Raw genomic sequence first — 22,689 nt, 5'->3', positions numbered from 1 at the left:
ATCATATTTATGGAAAGAATCCAGAAGGGTAGTTTACATATGGGAGTGAGTTCGTTTTGAACTATTATTTCAAAAACGACCCAGGCAATTTTGCTCATATTTCATTAACAACCTGACAATATGGCTAAACTCTTTCGACATGAGAAATCCACAAGGAATAGTTTACTCTTGGATGAGTTTCTTGGAGCGACTTTTTCACTAACGTCTCAGTCGATTTTGTAATAAAGATTTCTTACAAAATCTTCATGAATAAAGATTTCTTAATAGTCCTCACAGTACGGAATAAGTCGTTTCTTGCTCAAGGGCTAGTTTACTTTTCGGGGTGAGTTTCGAACATCCTTCTCAAAAATGTTTCAGGCGCTTTTCTTCATATTTCATTGAAAGAATAAAAAAGTAACTAATCTATAATGTTCCGTAAATTACTTTTTATAAAAATATACACAAGGGATAGTTTACTTTTGGAGTTGGACGAAGTTTCCAATAACGTCGTATAATTTTGTCCGTACATTTCACAAATGAATGTTCCAGTAATAAGTACAGCATGAAGTGATTTGATTTTAAGAAATCAGAGCAAGGAAGTTTAGTGCGGTGGCCCGTACCTTTTAATGTTAGTTTAGAGTCAGATAATGTATGTTTGAAAATCAATGTACAGAGTTTCTCACGGAAACTCATTGGTTCAGTTAAGGAGTTCAGTAGCTTGAATTCAATATTGTTGTGTGGGGTTCCAGGTCCACATACCTGTGCTTGCTTTATTATTACATATCAGTGAAATACGTTTAGTATGTGTACGAAGGTAAAAGCTATTCTCAAACCAAATTGCGATTATTAAGAAGGAAAAAAGCGTGTGCTCGTATTCTAATTATCTTAAGTTTATCCTACGTCATTGTCTTAAGAATGAAGCATGCTTTTGAGTAATAATGTACACATTTGTCACGATCCATAAATTCAGAAGAAATTCTGGAGTTTCCTGAAAAGCTTTTTTGTTATTTGGACCCTAGTTTGAGGTGCCCGCACGAGTAGATGTTCTACCTGATGTGGGGAACCTGTTTTGTTTCAAAGACCACATTAGGAATGCCAATTTCCCAAGAAGACCGCATATCATAATTTTTAATGGACCTAATTTTTGTAGTTATTTCAATTACTAGTCACATATTTACATTAGTAATTTACATGAAAATGTGTAGCACTATAAAATATTAAAAACATCAATGTAAGTAATTTATTATTCATGTACTTTTTACTCGCCTCGTATACTTATTTTGCGTATATTTCGAGGCTTGCCAGTGACCTGGAAAACCTTGAAATGCCAGGAAATTTTGTATACTAATGATGTTAATTTCTTTTTAGAGGACTTAACTACCTTTGATGACTTTTGTGAATACCTGGTCTCTAGGTACCAGGCATAAGCTGGAGAAATTTGCTACTCTGAAGTTATTCTTGCAAATTGTATGAACCTTATTTGGTAATATATTTTTTTTTTTCTTTTCAGTAGGTGGACAGTTCTCATTCAATTCATGTAGTGGATTACCTTCAATGTTCAAAGCTATATTTCCCGACAACAACATTGCTAAACAGCTTTGGTTGGGAAAAATCAAAGTATCATATGTTTTTGTATTTAGTTTAGCGCCTTATATGAAAGTGAAATTACTGGACACACTATATTTTGTATTCTATTTTGGTGAATCTTTAAATAACATTATGCCCAAATAGCAGATGAATTTGATAGGTTTTGGAACAAGTATGTACCAGATACATTAATTCAGTATTTCTTGGACACTCAACAGGATTTACCCACGAAATTTAAGGATGGTTTGTGTGGGTTGCCATTATGAAAAATCATACAGATAACAATAGACGATCTCAATGTGAATTGGAAATTTTTGCGGATCTGATTTGTGAGGTGGACTTGTCATTCGTGGAGCATTTCATACTTGTCATCAGCAGACGAAGTGGAGTTTAAATGGGTTCTGAAAGATTTGTACAAACTCTTCAAAGACAGTCCTGCACGTCGAGCAGATTTTTCGTCATGTACTGGGAAACAATTTTTTTCTAAGAAGTTCTGCCAGATTAGATGGACTGAAAATGCCATTGTTGCAACGTGTGCAATAGATTTGTTTCCTGATACTAAGAAATACATGCAACAGTACAAAAAGAATCTTCCTAAACACCTTGAGATTGCTTGTGTTCAAAAGGCAATCCATGATCCTTTAACGCTAGCTAAGTTATCATTTTTTGTTTCCCTTGCAGAAGATCGAGAACTTTTGTGAAGATTCCAATCAGATCAACCTTTAGCACCAGTTTTGGGATCCGAGTGTGAAGAATTAATCCGAAGAGCCATGAACAGATTTGTTAAGAAACAGACTTTTCAGAAAGCAAACTCTGTTTTGAAATTACTTCGAGTGGATGCGAATCATGTGGATTAGTTGTTTCATGGCTTTGTTTGTTCCAAGGTCGACGTTAGTTTTACTACAAAGAAATTTCTAGAACAGAGTAACGTTAATGAGCGTTGTAAACTGGAGTTTTTGTTTGTATGTAGAAATTTTGTCAGGCACAACTTCAAAAATCATTGAAAAATACCCATTAAAAAAAAAAAAATAGTGCAAAATCTGTCATGTCTTATTCCAAATAAAATATGTAACAACCAAAGTGTAAGCGAAGGGAACATGTATAATGTTGTTGAGGAGCTCCATAACAAGAATATAATTGGAGCTGCCAAAGCTGAAAAAGTAAAACATCAATTTTCGAAATTATGTGTTTCAGGAATAATAGAGAAGGAGGAAGAATTCGAATCATTTAATGTACACAGGGAAAGGTTAAATGTATTTTATTGCAGTCTATTTTATAATTGTGAATTCGTTGATTTGTGGGACATAATTACAATATTACTTGTCCTTTCCCATTTAAATATTTCCGTCGAGAAGAATTTCTCATGCTGGTGGAAAATATGCATGAAGAATCTTTGGTGAGTTCACGAGTTGTTCATGATACAATGTGCTGGAGGACCCCTTAGTATTGATATGGACTCAAAAGTGCTTCAGTACGTACGTGGATCATATGCACGTTATGAAGAAGCCATGCAAAGGAAAAGGACGAAAACCACAGCAAAACGAATTAAAGAAAGAAAGAAAGAAAGAAAAAGAAAATAAGCACATAGCTGATCAGATTACCAGTTTAGAAAAAAAGGAAGCACAACTTTCATTAGAAACTTCCATTGAATGCAAAATTTGGAACATGAAATTGAGAACTGGAAAGCATCTCTAAGGTAGAACTGCGGAAACTAAGGAAATATGAAGTAGTAATTTGTTTAATGTGAAGTTCCATAACAGAAATTATTTGTGTAGACAACAGTCATAAGTACAGTACTGTAATTTTATTGTAATGAAAAAGATATATCAAAGATTTAAATCTTGTTAAGTATGTATTTACAAAAGGAAAAAGAAAAGTGAATGGAAGGCAGTGGTTGGATGTTGTGGAGAGCTTTCCATTCATTCATTCTTTGGAGGAAGGAATTATGTCTGGAAAATAATACATCTTATCTGGAAAACCTGGAATTGTCAGAGAAAATCAATGTAAAAATCCCTGACAACCCTGTTTCATACTCTTTTATATAATTTATCATTTTTAACTATAGGTCCAAAAGGCCGCACTTAATAATTGTGAAGGGGGCGCGGTGGCTCAGTGGTAGAGCGTTCACCTCCGGTGCTTGGGGTCCCTGGTTCGATCCCAGCTCGCGCCGTGTGGACTTTGTGGTGGACAAACACCGTGCTCGTGGGTTTTCTCGGGGTACTCCCGTTTCCTCCCACTTTATTCATTCCACCATTTCACTCATTTCTCATTATCACCGTCTCCTTTAGCCTAACCGGTTCAACTTAAAGATTTCATTTTTTAATAATTGTGAAGGCTGCAGGTTTCCAATCTCCGTTCTATGTTATACATTTGCCAAGTTTGATTAGTGGATGATTTGTATTATTGAGTATTTTTCGAACCAAAGACAATATTTTTTGTAGCTACCTTGATTTGGGAAAAGAGGGGGAGAGTGATATTTGAAACAGAGAGTATGGTTTGATATATATATATATATATATATATATATATATATATATATATATACATTTTAGCTTGGTCTTTTCTGAACAAAATGATGTACGGAAACCCACATACCCATATGAAATAATTTAGTACATTTAAAGACCAGAAAATTACAACACCTGTCCATGGATCACACGCTTATTCAAGGATTTTAAAAAGGTTAATGAAACTTACTTTCTGAACCCAGATAATTTCTATTTGTCCCTTCCTTATATTCTTCATTCCATACAGTAAAGAGGATCCAAAATAATTTGGAACATTGTATGCTTGGTTTAATTTTGAAGGGTAAGTTAGAATCATTTCTAACACAGTTTAATTATGGTACCATTCTGCCGAAAAATTCGGCTTGCAGAATGACAAAACACTTTTCGTTAATTAATAGTTTCGTGTGAACCCTTGTCATAAATACTGAAGCAGAACTTTAATTATACACATTAATGTATTATTATTTTATTAACTTCCCATAGAGAGACGATGATAATGATGGAATAAACAAAGTGGAAGGAAACGGTAGAACCTCGAAAACACCCACACACAGATGTTTGTCCACCACAAAGGCCGCTCGATGGGAGCTGGAATCGAACCATGAACCACTTGCACGAAAGCTAAGCGATGATTTACTTATACTAAACCTTATTTCCAGTGTAACCTTTTTTCTTTCGTTTTTTATTTGTTTATTTTGCATTTATTCCAGGTTCCTCGGGAATATCTGAACAACGATGAATATGTTTATAAAGAAAATGAGAGTCTTCATAAGATTTTGATTGAGACTTCGCTGCGTAAGTAATAAAAGTTATTTCTTGTTTTGTGTACCATAGTAATTCCGTTGTTTCAATTTTCATGTGCTATAATTACAATAAGTACTCATTCCAGTATTCATATACAGTGGCGGCGTAATGCAAACTGGGGCCCGGGGCCAGTGAAGTAGATCGGAGTCCCTTTTCGAACAGTCGTGATTTATACACTTCTATTTTTGACATTCATTTACATAACCATTTTTCTGTTTACTTCTCCCCCTTTCCCGTTCATGTGTGTGTTTACATCATTTTAATCTGATATATATATATATATATAAAAGAGAACGTACAAAATCCTTTGTCCGCTCATCACGCTAATACGGCTGAACCAATTTCTTTCATTTTTGGGGGGTTATTAGGATTTGGACCCTAGATGGTTTTTATCATATCACTTTAATTTTTAATTACCAGTGTCTTGAGATAATTGACCATTCAAGTGTCCATAACGTACAAATCCTTTGTTATTAGTTCATCATAGGTAAAAATAAACGTATTTATATGCAACCCGCATGACCGTGTCACTCGGCGGGTTAACATAAATGACAGGCGATATACAGCGGAAAATAGCTTGAATCTTCTGTTTAAAATTTTTTAATTGATTTGCTTATTTTTACAGACACTTTTACAATATGCCAGCACCGGGATGACCGCAGCGAAGCGGGGCGGGTTAACATAAATGACAGGCGATATAATGTTAAGATTTACTGCAATCTTCTATGGTTTTTATCATATCACTTGAAAGCGAAAAAGTAAAAATTATCTAAGTAACAAAGTTTATTGCGTTCCGGGGTGACCGCAGCGAAGCGGGGTGAACGCTGCTAGTATATATATATATTAAACAAATAGGGTGACATTCAGCATTCCTGTCTATTTTTTTAATACTTAGAACCGCCTTCCGCCTTCAGGCTGATATCTAAAAATAAAACTGGCCCAGGACTATCATTGCATATTGTTTTCTTTTTTATTCATTTTTAAACAAAGGACACGATGGTAAAAGGATTAGGGATGCAAGTGTAACGGAAACTACAACCCAAGACAGAAATAACATAATCTTAAGAACAAACAAAATTTAACAATCAAGAACCCAGAATTTATCCTATACTTATACTATCCTAATATCAACGCGTACTGTAATGAGATGGAATAGTGGAAGTAATGCTCCTAATAATACATTTAGAGACAAATTTACCTACAAAATGTAACGAGCTGATATTGCAAAAATTGCAAATAATAATATAACCGATACGATTTACTAAATATAAGCTCTATGTTTTCTAGAATTCTTTGTTCGGTTCTCGCGTTTGGTATTTCTCCTGTGCAATTTCTCATATGAGGTAGTTTATCCATAGTTTCTCCCTGTCTGAATTTGCACTACATGGGTTTTATTTCATTAAATTTTCTTCTACAATTAGTCCCATTCACTTTAACATTAGGTTCCTCTCCAGTGATCATCAGTGGCGTATTTAGGGGGGCTTCCGGGCTTAAGCCCCCCCCCGAAATCTTACTTAATATACTAAAGTATATGAAATATCTTGCAGAATTTTCACATTTTCAGGCAAAGCCCGCCCCCGAAAGTTAGTAAAGCCCCCCCCCTGCCCCCGAAACAAAATCATAAATACGCGACTGGTGATCATACACAATACTTAAACACATTTTTTAAAACCAAACTATCAGTAAATAATGGCTAGAATAGATTTCTCTCCTGCATGTCTTCTTCATTTATCTTTCACTAGGTTTCTCTCCAGTGATAATATACGATCTATTTAGTCCCACTGCTTTTGCCGAAGTATCAATGAATAGTTAAGCACTTGAATATTTCTCTCCTGCTTGTCAATTTTACTATTGTTTCCAGATTTTACACTTGTTTTATGATTATATTATTTTGTATTTAATAATTCAGTCGTTTATATTCTGTCACTTATGACTGTTTCCATTACCTCTTACTAACATAGTATTAGAATATATTATAACATAACAAAAAATCCTGAATGTATTGAATAATTGGGGATATATTATAGATTAAATATGTAAGCACAGAATACTACTACGGATTATACCATCCTTCTTTTCATTACCAGCTATCACCAGTCAATTGACAGATCTTAACGGCTTTTTTATTACTCTTTTAATACTTCTATATTTTTATTGTCTTTACTTGAAACATGAAACTACTTTCGACAGTAGTTCCACTACCATATTAATATGTGTTCCACCAACATTCAGAATGATACCTCCCTTGCTTTGGTAGCAGTGAAAGTCTCAACTATATTATCAAAATCCAAAGTGGATGCTAGTTCATTTTCGATAGAAAGAATGTCCAGATTCGTGAATCTTTCTTGACTCATTGTGGAACGCAAGTCTGATTTTATCAATATCATTTTGCTGAAAGACCTTTCACACGATGCGACAGATAAGTGCAGTTTTATCAAAATCTGAAGAGCGGTTGGAAAACTTTAGTAAATTTCAAGCTCCATTGAAGCTATATATTTCAGGATGCCTTGTGGGGAAAACTCAAGCTGTTCTTTAGCTTTCTGAGCACACCTTAGTGAACGGATTATATTCTTACAATCCTGAAATAATTCTAAGCCATCCAGGTCATTCAGTTAGAACAAAGCCAAATCAGAGCAAAATGCTTTTAGCCTTTCCTCGCTCTCATCATCTAGCTGCTGCACAAAGTTGGCCATAGAACACAGGAATCCAAATCTGTCGTTGAGGTCATACATGTAAGTAAAATGATCATACATTTGTTGTCTCATCTCATCTAGAATTTCATTGATAGAGCGCTTCACTTTGGCCTGTGCAGTCAGGGATTCATTCTTTCCTTCTCCAGGCATGCATTTCTTTCTCCTGTGTGTATCCACAGTTATGTTCCATGCCCTGCAACTTCCTTCAGCTGCAGATATGATTTCCTTGCCCAGTTCAAGTCTCCAGGTATCAATGTTGTCAACCAGTCTCTGTAACTGAATAAGAGTTTGATTGAAACTCATATCCTGAGATTGAAGGAATTTTTGGATCCGATCAGTATATGAGAGATCTGCAGACCAGAAATATAGTAAAGCGATGAAGTTAAAGGACTGGATGCTTGCAAGAAGAAGACCAGCATCTCTAGTGTCAAGTGTTTCAGTCGAAGTGTCACGCAGATCTTCGAACAGGTCAATTTCTTCATCCAATTGACTAGAAAGTTCCTTCAAAGCTTCTGCTTTTGAACTCCATCTAGTGTCAGGTTTACGTTTCAGACCAATCTTTACGTGATTTTGCAGCACATTCCATCGGTGAGTAGAGTAGATCTAGAGAAGAATACAAACGTTCCATTGCTCCAAACAAAGTGTTCGCCAGAATGTTAATGTGCGCAGCAGGTAAGCCACAAGGTTCAATGAATTATTGTTACAAGGAACGAAAATGGCCAAAGGACTTATATTCCGTATCAAAGTTTGAACTCCAGAATATTGCCCGGTAATTGTAGGCTGATTTTATCACAAAATTGGCCTCTGCAATCTTAATATCAAGCCTATCACGTTAAGTTTCTTTAGTATTTCAGCAGAAATATCCTCAAGATGAAATCAATAAATGCTTCCCGAACTTGAACAGAATCACGTTGTATGTCAACAAATCGAATGATTTGTGACAACTGTTCCACATGAGAACAATCAGGAGTTGAATTAAATATAATGCTGAAGTATTTTGAATATTTGAACTTGTCTTATTGAACATTTTCTTCACTCTAAATTTGTAAACTGAAATGTAAATTCATACGCCAAAAAACAAGAGCAGAAATGGGGAAACCAGCTAAGCAAAAGGGTTTCGCTCGCTGGAAATTCGACTTGTAAAGGACAAAAGAAAAGGACAGAAGAAAAACAAGTGAATCTGCGACTATAGCGTCTGCACCAAAGAGCTTTCAGTTAGCAACAGAATGCTAGTACCCTAATAAAGCATTACGTTCAACCCTTCTTTCTACCCTTCCCTTGAACTGATATGTGAATAAATAAATAAATAAACAGTGATGTTCTAGGAAGCAGGCTAGCAGATGGGGCCCCATTATTTGCATCATAAGACCTTAGAATGCAAACAACACAATATACTTTGACTTTCTTTTATTATATTTTAATCTACACAACTTTTTCCTTTAAATTTTTCTGAGGTTATTGAACAAAGTGAAACTTTTATTTTATTCATATTTTAATCCACATACATTTTTTCCTGTAAATTTCTTTGGGGCCCCAAGAGAGTAAAACTTTTATTTTATTTATTTTTCACCTACATTCAACTTTTTTCTTTGATTTTCTTGGGAGTCACAAGCAAGTGCAACGTTTATTTTATTTTTCACCTATATTCAGAGCCTTTTCCTTTAAATTTCTCTGGGAGCCCCCAAGATAATGAAACTTTTATTTTATTTATTTTTAATCTACATTCAGTTTTTTTTTCTTTCTTTAAATTTCTTTTGGGTTTCCAAGAGAGTGAGGCCCGAAGCTTATAGCTTGTATAGCTTATACGGAAACCCGGCACTGATTAGTTTTATTAGACAGATATTTCTGTTGTTTCATCCGTCATTTGGTGTAATATTGATTGACAATTAATTGCGTTTCCTTTTAGGGAAGGTGTGGATTATAAACCTTGACAGCCCTTGTACGACTCATGCTAACAAAGTTCCTTAGTAATTATTTTTTACCTACCGCCGGGGGCCCCCAAAAAGTGGGGCCCGGGGCGATGGCACCGCTCGCCCCGCCCTTACGCCGCCACTGTTCTTATAGTATTTTTCTTAACTGTCGTGAAAGATCAAATGAACAACGTATAGAGCCCATGCGAAAACTTGGAGAGTAGGAGGGGGCAGGGGGAGGATCTTATCTCACAATTATATTTTTAGTGGTATTTTTCTTTTCGTGTATGTCTTTTGATAGTTACCCACTTTGACATTCTTCAAAATTTCTTGTTTTTCTTTCCTTATTTTCGGCCCTGACTTAATGGGAAACTGAGACACTTGCATTGCATTCCAGCCAGACTTTCTTAGATGTACATCTTGTTCCAAAAAGGTTGAGCACATTAAGTCCAATTTTGGTTATCTTTGGATTACAGTAAACCAAAGATGCCAAGTTCGAGCATTCAAGCCAACCTTCGCAATCGGGAAACATTATGCAGATGTGCTTTTTCTTCTTTTAAGTATAATAAGACATGTTGAAATCTTATTAAGTATAGAAAAAATAACATTAATTGAAATACTTAATGATACAGTATTTCAAAACTATAAATTCACATGCTTGTTCTTTCATTTAGGTTTCCATACGTAGACCGTTCATTTAGGTTTCTGTACAAAAAAACTAAAGGAGCATTTCCAATGAAAGGAAAGACAGCGAACATAGTTCTCACATCCATAGTAAAGTAAGAAAGACAAAGGAGAAAGAAAATACAGCATTTGCAACTGATATGAATGTCATTGTCTTGGAAATTCAGTTATATTTCGTTAGAAGGAGCTCAGTCAGAGTGATCATGTTAGCTCAATGGTAAATCGCTGGAGTTCAAATTGTAAGGTCGTGAGTTCAATTCCGGTTTCGGTCATTTTTTGTATGAAATTCTATTTTCCTCAATGCATGAAAATTATATAAAATAATTACATTAAATACATTATATATATATATATATATATATATATATATATATATATATATATATATATATATATAATCATTTCAGGACATAAGTAATTATTATGATTAAAATATAACATCCGAGATGTGGTAGATATTGACAGAACGTCGATATTTATGTGAATGGTAAATACAAATTAAGAAAATTGTGTAATATCAATAAATAAGTTGTGTAGTGTATTTATCTGCAGCTATTTGTCACACGTACTGTGTTACTTCTCAATACTCTCATTACAACTTGCGATTTACTTTTTTTGAAAGGCGTGAAGATAAAATGCGGTTATAAACAGAAAATATCCAAAATCAGATCGTGGTTCCAGACAAAGAAAAACTCGCTAGTCCCAAATCGTCACAAGAATTTCACGATCCCCAAAGGTCATTTTGAGACTAAAATTTTGATCTAGTAAGGAAAGCAGAATATAACTTCTTTACATAGGTTTTTTGTTCAATACTCTGGAATGATTTTGTATATGGAAGTGGTGACGCATTGGTCGCTCTGTGTGTGTCCCTTATATATATATATAATATAAATGTGTGTATTCCAACATAATTCTGGTATGTCTGGAGTAATTTTAAACAAACTTCCAACACGTATTACGTTCAGTCTGGAAGAGTACTGTCGGGGATCAGGGTAAGCTATTGGGAGTGTGAGGGTGATACATATAAAAGATATTGATATATGTGTGTTGAATCTATAGTTTTCGGAGTTGCTTAGATAGATAATTTCACTTGCGATTCCGTTTAATTCCGATTTAAGTTCCTGTTTGCACCGGAGGGGGGGGGGGGGGCGTAGTGTAAAAAAACATCGAAATGGACTGATATTAATGTGGAATCATAAGTTTGAACGTCGCTAAGTTAATTTGTAGCATTTGCAATGCCGTTTAAGTCCAAATTCAGCCCCAGTGGTGGCAATATCCCTTTAGCCCTCCTAGGGGAAATGGGAGAGGCGGATATACAAAAGTCAAGTAAAAAAAAAAAAAAAAAAGACCGATATTAGTGTCGAATCCATAATTTTGAGTATCGCTTAGATAACGAGTGAAACTCCAGGTGCTATTTAAGTCCAGACTCCATTAGCATCCTGAATCGGTGTGTAAAATCGTGACGTAAAAATAATTGAAAATGACCGATATTAGTGTCAAGTCAATAATTTTCAGAATCCCCAAGTTTATTGGGAGCTGTTCTGATGACCTTGTAAGTTCAGCTTCCGGTAGGGGTAAGACCCCCTAGCACACCTAGAAAAAGTGGAAGGGAGTAACATGTAAAATTACTCAAAACGACTGATTTTAATGTAGAATCCATAGTTTCGGGATCTCCGAGATAAATAGCAATACTTCTGGTGCCGTTTATGTTCAGGTTCAACCTATTAGTATCCCTGTGTTGGGGGGAATGGTGACATGAAGAAAATAATCAAAAACGACTGACAGTATCGAATTCATAGTTTACAAGTCTCCTGAGTTGATTATCGGCACTCTCTATACCATTTAAGTCTCTATTTTTAGTTCCAATTAGTTCTGAGCTCCTCCGTGGCTAAGCGGTTAGCATACGCGCCTTTGGCGCGGGAGACCCGGGTTCGATTCCCGGCGGGAGCTCATGTGGTTCGGATTCCACGTTAATCAGTAGGTCCACGTCTCATATAGCCTCGCTGCTGAACGGGACGTAAAACTCAAAATCAATCAATCCAATTAGTTCTCTGCGTCGGTGGGAAGGGGTTGACATGTGAAAAGAATAAAAAGAACGACCTATATTAGTATCGAATCCATAGTTCTCAGTGTAACATATATTAATAATTACAACCCCTGTAACGTTAAAGTACAAGTTCAACCTCCATCAACATGGAGAGCGAGAAAGGATGAAAAGTAAATGTCTCAAATGATTGAGATTAGTGTCGAATCCATAGTTTGGGTTCGTCAAACTATTAGATTAGAATCTCAATGACATTTAATGCCACGTTTAGGCATGAACGAGCATGTCAGCTGGATTTTGAATTTACAGGAGCAGCATCGAGGGTGTTGCACACACAACTATAAATATTTGGATATATGTGTATAAATGTATATTCAAGCGTAACTTTGGAATGCCTGGAGCAACTTTAACCAAACTTGGTGGACGTAGCACTTTCAATAATAATAATAATAATAATAATAATAATAATAATAAAAACTGGTAGTAAGACACCCCAAGGGATAGGAGTTTGGGGGAATGACATGTAAAATAATGCAAAACGACTGATATTACTGTACAATCGATAGTTTTCTGAGTCACTGAAATTAATAGTGACCCTCCCAATGGCATTTAAGTCCAAGTTCATCCCCATCGTCAGAAGATAAGGGGGATAGGTGAAAAATAAACGTCAAAAATACTGAAAGTTGTATCGAGTTCATAGTTGTCGGGATCGGGAGAATATTTGACCCGCTTTCAATGTCTTCTGGAAGATAGATAGTACCTTCAAGCTGAACCTTTTAATCATATCAATTTGATTAAAGGCGTATTTTGTAAGGGAAGAGTATTTCAATATTTGTAAAAGTAAAAGTATCGAAATAAATATTTTAAGAGAAAGGCGATTCAAATATTCCCATAAACCTATTCTCCCATGCGAAAGACCTTTATTTCAGTGCAGCACCAAAAACCGCATATATAAATTACTGTGTATGTGCATGCGTTAGTAAAATCTGTTGAGTATTTAAAACTATATATATAATCTTTCTGTGTGAACATTAAATAGAATTCGGAAAGCTCCGTGCATAAAATATAACCTTTCAATTGCAAAATAGCTTTTGATAATAAAGAACCAAGGCAAAGTTAAATTTTAAATCTTTTTATTACAAAATGAGATTCCCAAACAGCTTAGATGATAGATTTCTTTAAATACATTTGTCTTCCCGCCTTCCACATTTAAGTTCTTCGGCACAAACAATATTAACTTCATATTACGCTCTGCTAGAGTTCATATGGGAACTGTACAAGGAGCGAAAGTTTTTAGATACTAAAATTCAAATAGTGTTGCAGTACTGAAATGTATCACGTTTAAAAACATAAGCCCTTTAGTGGTAAAGAGTATAACTGCAAGAAGGCAGGTTTGTTTGTTTGAAAGCTAGAGAGCTTTAAATGTAGGTTAATATGAATTGTCAGTCGGCAACAGTAGAGCTAGAGTGACGATTTGCATGCAGTGAACTTTTACGACTTTAAATACGGTTTAACACAAGAGCAGTGATTGTTTAGAAAAGCGTCTCGGGAACTCTGCTCTTTTATACGCAACCTTTTAAAATTGGTTTGCGAAATTAAAACGCTGCCGACAAAGCATGGCAGATGAGCCATGATTTGGGCGCCTAACACCGTATTTACTACTAAAATGTCGCAAAGAAATCTTGTGAAAGAGTATGGCAATCAGTGATGAAAATTTTCCGGAAAATTTTGAAACGGGATATTTTCCGATTCTTAAAAACATACTTCACTTATTCCTACATCATTGTTTAGCCGTGATGTGAAGTGGAAAATTTTCTTCTATGTTTTTCCGGAGAATTTTCCGTTCTAAACAAATATCAGTGATGAAGTAATCATAAAATTGATTGAATTCATGTATAGAAATGTTAAAAAGTGAAAGATCGTTCAAAGAATCTGAAAGTTTTCATGGCTCAGACAATTTTCAGTACTATGTAGGAACAAGTGAAATAATTTTTTATGAATCGAAAAATTGTCCATCCTGTATGAAAAAATTGAAAAACTTTTTATGAGTCGGAAAATTTTCATCATTTCGAAGCAAAAAGTAAAACAACTTTTTGTGAATCGGAAAGTTTTATTGCTCTGTAGAAACAAATGAAAGGAATTTTCATGGATCGGAAAATTTTCATTACCATGTAGAAACAAGTGGAAAAAACTTTTCATAAGCCGTACAATTTCGGATATTCTGTATAGTGATGTTAGGTTGAAAATTTTCCACTATATTAAATTGCACATTGAGCTATAAAATTCAATTTCTGCAGAGGAAAGTTAGACAGCAACAGATTATAATATTCCAATTAGCTTTCGGGAACTAGAATTTTCTAATATTTCAAGTTGGGAAGTAAAAATATACAGTGTTTCTCTCTCTCTCTCTCTGTATGTGTGTATGTGTATGTGTAAAGTGCAGGGTACATACATCGAGTTCGTAGAGAACAAATATCCCATTCCAGTATTTAGAATGTAACAAGAAATCGAAAAGAAACCTTTGTAAATTTATCAATTATTTCAAAAACAAAAAAATTGCACTATTTCTTCACATATACAGGGTGGGCCATTTTAATTAATCCACGGAAATATCTGAAAAATGATAAAACATAGAAGAAATGTTTCAAGTACACGTTATATATTGCTAAGGGGGAAAACCAATTCCGCCAAAAGTACCCCTCCCCGCCCCCCGTAAATGGGGGTAACGGGGGGTAACTTTGAAATGTCAAATGGGAACATGGGTCGAGTAATACCTCGTTCGAAAGGTCTTGGAAAACTAAGTAACGCTGTGCCAAAAGATGTTTCATATTATGCACCGGTTTCAAAATGGCCGCCATAATATGGTTCGGAAACTCCAGTACCCGTAGTGTGAAAACGAATGGAAGGTAAATGAATGGAACAAAATTGAAATACGTAAATATCATAGGGCATATCGAACGGTGTGGTCCCTGTGATCCCAGTGGCCTCCCTAAAGGGGTCTTGTGGGCTAACTTCAAAATTTCAAATAGTAACATGAGTCGAGTGGTACCTCGTTCGATAAATCTTGCAAAATCTAACATATTGCAGGAGAAAACGATTGATGTGAAATGGCAGTGTTCTCAAAAGGCCGCCGAAACATAGTATCCGTGTCAGAGAAAAGGTTTAGTACCCGTAGTATGAAAGCGATTGGAGATAAATCAACAAAAGAAAAACTGGAGTAGCTAACTGACGTAAGGCACATCGAGAGGTGTTGTCGGGGTGACTCCAAGGGCCAACTGAAAGGTATCCGGGGCCAACTTGAGAATTTCAAATAGCAGCTTGAAGCGAGTAACATCACGTTACATAGACAAATTAATATCAAACAGCTTCTGTAAGAAAATTTTCGACATGAGACACCGTTTTCAAAATGATCGCAAAGACATGGTGACTGTGTCTAAGAAAAAGTCTAGTGCCCATAGTATGAATACGGTTAGACATAAATGAAAATAACGAAAATTAAATAGGAAAACCACGGAGACGTTCCAGGGCTCGAGAATAATACAACAGAGATAAAAATATTAGAGTAAAATTGCCATAATGTATAGAGAGAAATCCAAGTCCTGCAAAATAATCTCTCCCTGCGCTCTGTATGTGAGTGGGGTGGAAAGTAAAGTGAAAGTTCAAACGAGAACTCTACTTTAATTCGTAAATTAAGGCTAACCTTACAAATAGGTATGGTGTGGTTGAAACATTTGTTTGTAAGGATGACGCTGTAGTGACTAAAAAAAGAGAAACTTTTATGCAATGCGTGCTGGTTATTCAGAAAGCATTTCGGGGATATACGTACACACCGTTTCGTCCCTCAAGCTCACAATATGGCATGAATGCTAATAGTTAATCAAAATGGAACTGTGGCCATCCGCGTTAACTTAGTGGACCAATTCTCTATGCATGAAGTCTGTTTTCCAAACAGCATTGGGTAGGTCAAGCGTACGCCCGAACCGTTGTCCGGTCGGACATTGAAATTTTGAAGTTAGCCCACAAGACCCCTTCAGGAAGGCCACTGGAATCACAGGGATTACATCATTCAATATGCCCTATGATATTTACGTATTTCAATTTTGTTCCATTCATTTACCTTCCATGGTTTTCATACTACGGGTACTGGAGTTTCCGAACCATATCATGGCGGCCATTTTGAAGCTGGTGCACAATATGAAACATCTTTTGGTACAGCGTTACTTAGTTTTCCAAGACCTTTCGAACGAGGTATTACTCGACCCATGTTCCCATTTGACATTTTAAAGTTACCCCCCGTTACCCCCATTTACGGGGCGCGGGGAGGGGTACTTTTGGCGGAAATGGTTTTCCCCCTTAGCAATATATAACGTGTACTTCAAAAATTTCTTCTATGTTTTATCATTTTTCAGATATTTCCGTGGATTAATTAAAATGGCCCACCCTGTATATGCTGTCTATGTAATGAAATAACTACATAAAAGTTCCTTATGAAGATTATTTTGTGATAAACTCATTTATTCATCATTTTGACAATATGCAGTTCAAGCAGTTTAACTCTCTTTTTAATTTAAAGGGACTAGCATATACTAGCAGACGACGTTTCTATATATGTGTGTGTGTGTGTTCTCTCACTCCGAAGATGCGTGTGGGTGGCGTGACCTTGATCAACACTTCTTCAGCCAATCACAGATCAGTCCGCTCTTACGTCATCCAACACGTGAAACTCACGCGAACAGCGAGAGCTAAAGAGACTTGGCGATAGGCAACGCCATTCGGCGCCCAAAAGGAAGAACGTACAACAGCTCATTCTACCCTGCTGCAGCAAGACACTGTTTCATTATGTTCTGCAATTAATCAAATCGAGTTATATTTCACATTTCAGGACACATCCATTACTATTACCTTTTTTAATAGTTATTTCTTCATGTAAAGTTATGTAAGTATCAATATAATTAAAATTTTCGAATCGATTGACGAGTATTTTCTGCGATTGTGCATGTCATCCCCCTCACGCCTCGTGGTGATTCGTTTGGGTACATGGTGCAAAATTTACTTTTTACTTATTATGTGTGTAATTCATTAATTTTCCGAAAATATGATGCTGATCTTTTTTTTTGTGTCTCTAAAAGTTGTACGTAGAATTTTTGCTTACGTGTAGTTGACGTTGAAAGGAGCTTTCTTCGGATAACTTGTTTCATCGTCAACGCTCGAGCAAACGTCCTATTTACAACTATCAAATATAATGCTTGCTCTATCTGGATCACCATCCTATGGAGTAAACATTATAAAATGGTGTCGGGATATATATATATCGAAACAGAAACCTTTCTTTTTGTATAAATGTTCAGTTTTTGTGTTTATGAGCATAGGCCTAGGTATACTTGATGTTCAAAACTTGCTGCGTAATTTTTGCCGCCATCTCAGAGTTAATAGATGCATGAAATTCGTGTCATTGTATCCTTGTCCAGTGCATTCATCCTTGCATATTGAAGCCTAAATCCTGTCTAAATTAGAATATTTTTATTATTTGCATTCGTAGATTTTTGCAGAAATTAGTCAATTATTTGTGTTAGCGAGTTTGTTATATTTGCAACATCATGGCTGAGGGTGATCTTAGAACAGTTCTCTTATCTATGCAAAGGGAACTGAGTGCGTCAATTAATGAAATTAAAGAAAATCAGAATAAGTTGAATGAAAGCCAAAACGAATTGAGTGATAATCAAAAGCGTGTGAGTGAAAGCGTTGAGGCGATAAATGTAAACCAACAGAAAATGCAAGACGATATCAAGGAATTACGTAGCGAGTGTCGTGAAAACATATCCCAATGTAAAGATGATTTGTCAGGTGAAATTAACAATGTGAATAAGTGTATTAGTGCAGTGCGACATGAATTGATAGAACGAATTGAAGCTGTGGAATTAAAGTGTTTTAATACGAGTGAAGACATACGTAGAAGTGTACGTGAATTAGCAGATGCAGTGCACGATGTACGGGGCACAGTGGAAGAAAATACGCGCCAAGTAAACGACCAACAACGTCAATTAAGTGAATGTTGCAATAAAGTTGATGATTACGAGAAAAGGTTGCGTTTGGTCGAAAGTCTCGACAAGTACCGTGAAAGTAGAATTCAGAAGTGCGAGACCAAACAAAGTGAATACGGTATAGCAGTGCAAGAGTGTATTCAAGTGTGCCACGAGCAGGGTAAATTTAACCAGCAATGTTTTGAAACGTGTCTCCGCGCCAGTGAATTAAGTGAACAAACCAAGCAAGATGTGGAACGACTATCAGCGCGTGTGCAGCGTATAGAATTAGCAAATGAGCGCCATGATACTGGAAGTAATATATCACAAAGAAACACAGGTTCCGTGCACAGTGTGAAGCGCGAGAGAAAATCGAGCAGTGAGTCTCAAACGGTGTCTGATACAGAGGAGGAAAGTGATGTAATAAGGAGAACCGTGCCGAGAATCAAAACCGAAAGGGAAAGTCCGCGTATTAAGCGTGCAAGAAATAGTGAAGTGAATGCAAGGCGTTGTTCGTTGCGATTAGCAGATATTAAACAACTCTCCACATTTTCAGGTGATATGATGAAGGAAAGTGCAAGTGCATTTTTGGAAAATTTCGGTAGAGAAATGTCGTTCGCCGGAGTGCCTCAAAGTGAATATTTGACGATCATGCCATTGATTCTTAAGGACAGTGCACTTAAGTGGTACGATTTACATGGTAAGAAGTGTCAAACTTTTCAAGAATTTGTGATAGAGTTTCAGAATGCATTTGAGAGTCCTTTAGTGAAAGCCACACGTCTGCGTAACTTGCGTTCTATTCCGTTTGATCCAAAACGTTATAGTAGTGTTGTTGATTTTGTAACAGAGCGTTTTAGTCAAATTCAAGCTCTGGAAGAATACGAAAATCCAACCATTACGTTGTCACACATCATCACTCTCCTGCCCAAGCGGTACCAATTAGCTATGATGGGTTCTATGCCTGATAACATAAATCAGTTCCTTGCGAGTGTGCAGTCCATAGAAGGATTGTCAGGAATTACTAATATGTACGACAATCAGCGTAATAAGCAGAAACAGCAAGGTGGTGCCGGTGTTAGCGTGAATAGTGTAAAAGTAGAACACGGTAGTGAAGTGAGCAGTGATAATAGTGCGCGTCCGAATTTCAAACAGGGATGGAAAAGGAAATTTCATAGACGTGGACGGCGAGGTAATTTTAACAGAAATAATAATAATAATTGCTGGGTGGTAATCAGTCGCAAGGTAATGGCCGACAAAACACGAGTGCAAATGAAAATCGAAATGAAACGCAAGGTGCAAGGGCAAACGAAAATCAAAGTGGTGCGTCGACTTCTCAAGGTAGTCCGAATCAAAATAATAATTGGTTTCCAACATTTAATAGAGGTCCTGGTGTAAATAACGGTAACAATCAGCAACGTCAATTTCCATACCAACAAAGTGGATTTTACCCGCAAAGTTCTGTGCCTTTAAACTAGTAGCGCCCTCCCACTTGGTCGCTGAAAAGGGGAGGGATTTCAGTAGTGTAAACAGGATTACTTTTCCACTTATGTGCAACGAGGAAGATTTACAAGCAGAAGATGATATAAGCAATGATAATGAAGAAGAAGTGATCAAATGTGAATTAGGTCATAACACAATGAGAGTAAAAATTTTGTTAAACGATCAACCCAAAATTTGTCTGCTAGATAGTGGATCAGAACTATGCCTATTACGGTATAATATTTTTCGAGAAGTAACAAAGTGTGTAGCAAACGTGCATTTGCAAAAAGGAGAGCATATCATTTTGTGCGATTTTCTTGGAAGAAAGAAAAAGAACGTGAAGGGAAAGGTTATTTTACCGGTACGAATTGAAAATGTGGAAGTGCCAGTTGAGTTTCTTGTGTTACCAGAACTGCACGAAGACGTAATACTCGGTGCAAACTTTCTCGAGAAATTAAACAGTGTCATCGATTTTAAGCGAAATAACTTGCGTGTGGAATTTCAAGGAATTAGTGGTGAAGTGCCTTTAATACAGAGAAATAGTGAAAATGTCATTGTAGCTAATGTAAGTGAAATTAAGTGCAAGGTAGCCCCTATTGTTGTGTTGTCCGAGATAAGGGACCTTAATGATTTTTATGCGAGAACGATGAATGTGTTCCGCAGTGGGTGCGCCGAGCCTTTAGAGAAAATTGAAGCTAGTGACTTAGTGGAGGACTTCCCACCGGATCTATATTTCACAGTAGATGAAATAAGGGATGCAGTTACACGCGCTACGCTGTTTAGTGAAAACGAGAAAGAAGAATTATTTCAGTTGTTAATGAAACATAGAAGAGTGTTCGCCCGTTTTCCTGGCCTGTGTAATAAATTTCAGTACCGATTAGAAGTGGATACAAATGAACCCATTGTTGCTCGTCCTTATGATATTCCGCACAAATATAAGGAGGGAGTGCGTGAAGAGATCCGAAAATTGTTAAAGTGGGGTGTAATTAGACCTAGTTCACCATGTCATCTATTACCGTTGCACGTAGTATTGAAAAAGAGTGGAGCGTTAAGAATAGTAACAGATTGTAGAGCATTAAATGTGCACATTAAGAATCCAGCTCTGCGTGTAGAAAAGTTGTCCGACCTCTTTGCTAAATTTAGTGGAAAACGTGTGCTGGGTACTCTTGATTTTACTAGTTCGTATCAACAATGTGGAATTACAGAAGATTCTATGCCATACTTAGCCTTCTTGTTTGAAGGAACGTTATATGAGTATACACGCATGGTGTTCGGTGTGAAAAATGGATCGTCTGTACTGCAATTGTGTTTGAATAAAGTGTTCCCTTTACCGCTACAAGAGAAATTAATCAGGTATATGGACGATGTAGCTCTTGGTTGTACAAGCGTACCAGAATTCTTACAGCAGTTAGATGAAGTGCTTAGTTTGTTAAGTGATGCGAACATGACGCTAAATTTATCGAAGTGCATTTTTGGTGTAAGTGAAATTAATTATTTAGGCTATTACGTATCTTCAGAAGGCATACGAAAGGATCCGAAATCAGCTGAAGCAATCGAGAAGTTACCAGTGCCTAAAAATTTAAAAATGTTACGCTCATTTCTTGGTGCTGTGCAGTGGCATTCGCGAACAATCAAAGGTCATGCTGTTATCGCTAAACCCCTTTATGAACTTTTAGGGAAGGAAAAGAAATGGAAGTGGGAAGAAGAACACCAAAAGGCATTTAAATCATTAAAGGCAGAATTAGTGAAAGATGTGAAGTTACATCATCCACAGTTCGATAAACCGTTTTATCTCGAAAGTGATGCAAGCAAACTCGGGTTGGCTTGTGTGTGTTATCAAATTATTGACGGTGAGAAGTGTGTATTAGAATATGCAAGCCGTACTCTTAATAAACACGAACAGAACTATGCCATAATTGAGCTTGAGTGTCTTGCATTTGTGTGGTGTATTCGTAAGTGGCATGTTTGGCTCAAAGGAGCGAAAATATACATACGAACAGATCATAAAAGCTTAGTGCAGTTAAAACGTATGCGTAATTGGAATGCAAGACTGATGAGGTGGTCTCTTAAACTTCAATCTTACGATTATGAAATAGAATTCATCAAAGGCAAGACTAACACACTAAGTGATTGTTTATCTCGTATGTTACCAACACAGGAAGATCTAATGGTGAATGTGAATCCTATACAGGCTGTTCAATCAGAAGTGTTCGATTTAGATCCGTCTACAATTGCGAAATTACAATGGGAATGTGACGAGTACCGTCCTATTATTAGTTACTTACAAGGTAATATAAGTGAAAGTGAAAGCAGTGCAAATAAGAATTCTTTTCGTAGTAGTGCTCGAAATTGGAAACAAAATTACACTTTGGAAAATGGTATTTTGATGGTGAGAGATTTTCACTTCCCAGACAGATTAAAATTATGTGTGCCTCCATGTTTGGTGAAAAATATTTTAATTGGCTACCATGATCATTACGGTCACTTTGGATTTATGAAAGTGTTTAATATCATTTCCCGTATGTTTTATTGGAAAACCATGCGTAGTGACATTAAATCGTACATTCTTGATTGTGAGGTCTGCATGAGGACGAAGGTAGACCATCACCCAGTGAAATGTTTAATGCAATCAGTGCCAGCGAAAAACATACGTTATTTGGTCTCAGCAGATTTAGTTGGTCCTCTACCTCGAGGTAAACACGGTGAAACTTACCTGTTAACAGTGTGTGATGTATACTCACGTTATTTAGTAGCATATCCACTTCGTTGTGCAACAAGTGCAAGTGTCGCAAAATGTCTTACTGAGTCATACATGCTTCATCTTGGTATTTTCATGAACATCTTAGTAGATAATGGACCACAGTTTATTGGCAAGGAATTCGTACAAGCTATGGAAGCATATAACATCAAAATACATTATACTACGCCTTATCACGCACAAGGAAATGTCATCGAAAGATTCCATGCTGATTTAGAGAGAAT

General features: G+C 36.3%; 1 protein-coding gene across 1 annotated transcript in view; it reads left to right on the top strand.

The window, feature by feature from the left end:
• The window catches only part of LOC145677128 (uncharacterized), a gene marked incomplete at its 5' end in the record, with an annotated part of 85,087 nt that overhangs the window by 9,644 nt on the left and 52,754 nt on the right, over positions 1 to 22,689 (top strand). Inside the window, one exon of the mRNA XM_081747773.1 lies at positions 4,784 to 4,868. Coding sequence (XP_081603899.1) covers positions 4,784 to 4,868 — 85 coding nt within the window. The remainder of the gene's footprint in view (positions 1 to 4,783; positions 4,869 to 22,689) is intronic.

Source organism: Thermobia domestica, unplaced genomic scaffold, assembly GCF_964235325.1.
Source record: "Thermobia domestica unplaced genomic scaffold, izTheDome1.hap1.1 HAP1_SCAFFOLD_638, whole genome shotgun sequence".
In the NCBI taxonomy this organism is placed as follows: domain Eukaryota; kingdom Metazoa; phylum Arthropoda; class Insecta; order Zygentoma; family Lepismatidae; genus Thermobia; species Thermobia domestica.
Note: the sequence above shows the minus strand (reverse complement) of the source record. Positions and strands in the feature narration are given on the sequence as shown.